This window comes from Rhinopithecus bieti, unplaced genomic scaffold (assembly GCF_001698545.2).
Source record: "Rhinopithecus bieti isolate Rb0 unplaced genomic scaffold, ASM169854v2 scaffold_5260, whole genome shotgun sequence".
Classification (NCBI taxonomy): Eukaryota; Metazoa; Chordata; class Mammalia; order Primates; family Cercopithecidae; genus Rhinopithecus; species Rhinopithecus bieti.
Window position 1 is genome coordinate 3,700,213 of NW_016805896.1, and position 5,371 is coordinate 3,705,583.

General features: G+C 37.3%; 1 protein-coding gene across 2 annotated transcripts in view; it reads right to left on the minus strand.

The window, feature by feature from the left end:
- The window catches only part of ELP2 (elongator acetyltransferase complex subunit 2), a 41,137-nt gene that overhangs the window by 11,009 nt on the left and 24,757 nt on the right, over positions 1–5,371 (minus strand). For both annotated transcript variants that reach the window (XM_017874004.1, XM_017874003.1), the window contains 4 exons: positions 5,219–5,288; positions 4,282–4,377; positions 4,085–4,142; positions 3,099–3,171 (listed from right to left, as the gene is read on the minus strand). In XM_017874004.1, coding sequence (XP_017729493.1) covers positions 3,099–3,171; positions 4,085–4,142; positions 4,282–4,377; positions 5,219–5,288 — 297 coding nt within the window. The remainder of the gene's footprint in view (positions 1–3,098; positions 3,172–4,084; positions 4,143–4,281; positions 4,378–5,218; positions 5,289–5,371) is intronic.

Consider the following 5,371-nt stretch of genomic DNA (forward strand, 5'->3'; position numbering starts at 1 on the left):
GCCCGTCTCAGCCTCCCAAAGTGCTGGGATTACAGGCTTGAGCCACCGTGCCCGGCCATTTTTTTGTATTTTTTTAGTAGAGATGGGCTTTCACTGTGTTAGCCAGGATGGTCTCGATCTCCTGACCTCGTGATCCGCCCGTCTCGGCCTCCCAAAGTGCTGGGATTACAGGCTTGAGCCACCGCGCCTGGCCCTTGCAGGTATTTTTGTAGAAACTCTTAAACTTATTCTAAAATGCAAAATAAAGGATCTACTATAGCCAAAATAACTCTATACTTCCTAATTTCAAGATGTATTATTAAAACACTATAGTTACTAAGAGAGTATGGTACTGGCATCATATCAAAAAAGATCAATAGAACCCAATAAAGTCTAGGGAACAGATCCACATATATGAACAAGTGACTTTAGACAAAAGGACAAAACACAGTGATGAAGGGGATAGTCTTTTTAAAAAATGATGCTGAAACTGGTATCTACAATAAAAGAAAATCAACTTTAATCTATATTCCATGACAAATACATGAATTAATTTGAAAGTATCACAGGTCTAAAGGCAAAGTTAAAAATCCATAAAACTCCTTGAACAAAACACAACAGAAAAATCCTTGTGACCTTGAGTTAAAGATTAGATATAAGAAGGACACAACCTAAATAAAAAAAAAATTGATAAACTGGACTTCACCAAAACATAAAACATCTGCCATTTGAAAGACACTGTTAGGAGAATGACAAGCCACTGGGAAAAAATATCTACATAAGCACATCCAATAAAGTTGTATCCAGGGTATATAAAAAACTGTTCAGTGTCCATCAATGGATAATTGGTTTTTAAAATATGGTGTGTATACACACCCCCCCCCCATGAACTACTACTCAGCCATAAAAAACAATGAAATCATTTCTTCTGCAGCAAAATGGATGGAACTAGAAGCCATTCTCCTAAGTGGTGAAATGACTCAGAAGCAGAAAGCCAAAAATCACACATCCTTGCTTACAAGTAGGAGCTAAGCAATGGGTACACATGGACATACAGCGTGGAATAATAGTAGACACTGGAGAATCAAAAAGGTGGGAGGGGTTGAGGAATGAAATACTCAAGGTACAATGTATAGTATTCAGGTGATGGGTATGCTAAAATCCAGAGTTCAACAAGACACAATATATCCATGTAACACAGTTGCACTTGTACTCCTAAATCTATAAAAAAAATTCTAAAAACTTTTCAAAACTCAATAAGAAAACAATCAAATAAATGGGCAAAAGATTTGAATAGTTTCACCATATTTTCATACGGATAAAAACATGAAAAGATGCTTAATATCATTAGAGAAATACAAATCACAGCCATAATGAGCTGTTACACACTTACTAGAATGGTTAAAGTTAAAAAGACTGATATTAAGTGCTGGTGAGGGTGCAGAGCAACTGGAAATCTAATACACTGCTGCAAAAATGTGTAACCACTGGGGAACACAGCATGTCAATGTCTTAAAATTTTAAATATGTATCTATCATACCATCCAACAATCCCATTCATAGTTATGTACTCAAGAGAATGAAAGCATATATCCATGCAAAGACTTGTACATAAATTTTCGTAACTGTACCATCGCTAAAAGCCCAAAACTGGAAAACCCAAATGTCCATTAATAAGTGAATGGATCAACAAATGGTGGTACATCTGTACAAGGTAAAACTACTCAGCATTAAGAAGGCATGAACTACTGACGCATGCAAAAACATGGATAAATCTCAAACAATTATGATGAATGAAAGAAGCAAAACCAAAAAAGTATATACTTACATGATCCTATTTATATACAATTTTAGAAAACGCAAACTACTCTATCATGACAAAAAGGAGACTAATGGTTTCCTAGGGATGGAGGCAGGAGGGGAAAGGGAGAGGTAGAAAAGAGGAATTGCCAAAGAGCATAGAAAATGTTGGGGGTTGATGGATATATGCAGTATCTTTATTGTAATGATGATTTATACAGGGAAAAACTTGTCAAATTGTTTACATTAAACATACAATTTATAGTATGTGAATAACCCTAAATACAGCTGTTTAAAAAATGTTTAGAGGATGTACATCTTGTGAGTCAACTTGAAAAGGGGAAAAAAAAATCAATTACAGGATTCACAGTGCCCTAAGTTAGAAACAAATTATCTGCTCATTAGAAGCCCAGACAGTTGAACTACTGAACTCCATTTTCCCCAAAGGCTCCTATAAGAGAAGGAAGTCCTCTCAGTACCATTTCAAAGAATAAACAAGTGGGGTAGTGGTGGGTGTAGGGGAAGCACAGCAGTATTTCTTATGATGCCTCTCAATGCAGATCAGCGGCACAAATCCACAGTAAATGCAGGGACACGAGCCCATGCAGGTGGGCAGCTCTTACCACCATATTTAAAACAAATAAATTTCAGAAAATTTAAGAGGAATGTGTGGGTTTCAGACCCTTCAGATAATCCTCCATAATTGCTATATCCATAGGATATGAATAAATACTGAAAGATGAATTCAAGATCATCCTTCTAAGTAAATGCAAAAGTCATCTGCCTTAGGTCAGTGCCAAGAGTGTCCTCAAAAAAAGTCTGATGGACTTCACTCCAGATTTCCTCTTCTCATTTCCCTGTGTCTCTAGGACTCCAATTATTTAAAATTTATCACATTTTTAGCATCATTTTGAGATATCCTTGTTTTATATACAGAGTCTCACTCTGTCACCCAAGCTGGAGTGCAGTGGCGCGATCTCGACTCACTCCAACCTCCGCCTCTGGAGTTCAAGTGATTCTCATGTCTCAGCCTCCTGAGTAGCTGGGATTCCAGTTGTCATTTTGAGATATTTGATTAAATCACTTTTAGTAGGGGGGCACAGATAAGTTCAAAATGTGCAGCTGAAACAGACTTAAAATGAAACCCATAAGCTTTTGAAGAGACAGAAGGGTAAGAGAAATTGAGAAAGTAAGATTCAAAAAATCAAGGATTAGTGGCCTTTCATGTAGAGTTCTGCCTAAATCATTACCAAACTTGGCAGGAGCCTGATGACCCAAGTAACTTGTGACCAAGCAGAATCAAAAGTAAAATTGCCTACCTTACAAGCTGAGGCAAGCAGAGTCTTTGAACTGTTACAAGTAACACAAAATATTTCATAACCATGTCCATATCTAAAATTTAAAAAGAAACATATATACTATTAGCAAATAAATCTATTCTCATGCCACACAATTTTTGAAAGTAAAAAGAGTAACATCAATCTCTTTAGCTAACAAACAATTCTTTTGAGGAATATTGGATGTTTGTCTAGGTAAACATTTGAGAGAAAGACAGGGAGATGGGAGAAAAATGCCAGCTTCCTATAAGTAATATAACTCATTCAAACAATTAACATACAAGTTTTCACCTCCTACTTTCAACCAGCCAGTATCTAAACAATAAACCATGGAAAGGTTTTCATCAGGAACCATCAAAGACAAAAAATCCATGACTAACAACAAAACTTAAGTCTTTTTTTTTTTAAAGGCAAAGTCTCATTCTGTCACCCAGGCTGGGGTGCAGTGGTGCAATCACGGCTCACTGCAGCCTCAAATTCCTGAGCAGAAGCAATCCTCCAGCCGCAGCCTCTCAAGTGGCTTGGGACTACAGGCATGCATCATCATGCCTGGCTAATTTTTTAAAATTTTTTGTAGAGATAGGGTCTCACTACATTGTCAAGGCTGGTCTCAAACTCCCAGCCTCAAGTGATCCTCCTGCTATGGCCTCCCAAAGTGCTGGGATTACAAGTGTGAGCCACTGTACCCAGCCAAGTCTTTTTAACAAAGAAAAAATATATAATGTTATCCTTCTCTACTTTAAAAATAAGATGAATAAACAAAACTAATGAACACAATAAATAGTAATATAGAAATAAACGTGAGGTTTAATTCTTATTCCTTATGAAGAGCCACTAAGAGATATATAGAGGAAGAGGAAAAAGGTAGGTAGAAGGAAGAAAAAGGAGAAATCAAATTGTGGGGTGGAAAGGAAAAATCACAAGTTATGACATAATCAGACCAAAGAGCTAAATACAGTTTAACTTACAGTTTTTGAACTTCAGGCCACAAAGTATTCTGCAGAAGATGATCCTCAGTGGGAGGCTCTAGAATAAATTGAACCTATTTTTTTCTATGTTCATCCAAATACAAAAGTGAATTCTATAGCACTTATTTAGGTCAGCAGCAATAGATAACATACTGTGTGTTCTACTGATTTATTAAATTGTCTTTGTCACTTCTTACCAGTAAGTATGGAGGGCTGAAAGGCCACCTGCTGATACTCAAAACCAGTACTAGTTAACAGCTCCTCTTCATCAGAAGGCTGAGAAGCTATATCTCCTAGTTTGAAGAAACACATCAAGAATATAGTCACTATTTTTATATCTCCTTTGCTCATCTCAATATTAAGGCCACCAGATAGAAAGCAGTGGTAATTCAAAGTGGTGTAATTCACAGCTGTGTCCAGGTGATTCTAAAAGCAAGAGTATTTCCATTACTCCAGTATTTTCCAAACAGGCTCCTAGCGGCATTAATCAACTCCATAAAGGTTCTTTCCATTTTCTTTGATCTATCAGTTTCCAAACTTTTAAAACTACACAACCAATTCTTCAGGTTACCCACATTCTCATCTGTAGTTCTAATACCAAAAAACATGCTTTGTGGCAGGGCGTGGTGGCTCACACCTGTAATACCAGCAGTTTGGGAGGCCAAGGCAGGTGGATCACCTGAGGTCAGGAGTTCCAGACCAGTCTGGCCAATACGGTGAAACCCTGTCTCTACTAAAAACACAAAAAATTAGCTGGGCGTGGTGGCACATGCCTGTAGTCCCAGCCACTCGGGAGGCTGAGGCAGGATAATTGCTTGAAGCCAGGAGACGAAGGGCAGAGGTTGTAGTGAGCTAAGATCGCACCACTGCACTCTAGCCTGGACGACAGAGCAAGACTCTGTCTCAAAAAAAAAAAAAAAGAAAACTTGCTTTGTGAAAGCTGCATCTACTTCAGTGGTCTGAGTGTGTACAAAGAGTACTTATCACGAAACAGGTGATAGAAAAGATAGATACATATATTGTGATTTAAAAAAAATCAGCTGTAACAAACATTAGGTAGACATTACACAAGTGTGTGACTGGGGGGTTTAAGTACCACTATGGGTTTAATAATTTTGAAGACAAAAGCCTTACCCTGAAAGACAGCTTTATTTGATAATCCCAACGCAGGGACAGTGGCACCTTCTGGAAGATCACTATCTTGCTAGAATAGAAGATATAATAAATATAATATTTAAGTTTTAAATGCTAAGTTTTACATTGCTAATTTTTTTTTTTTTTTTTTTT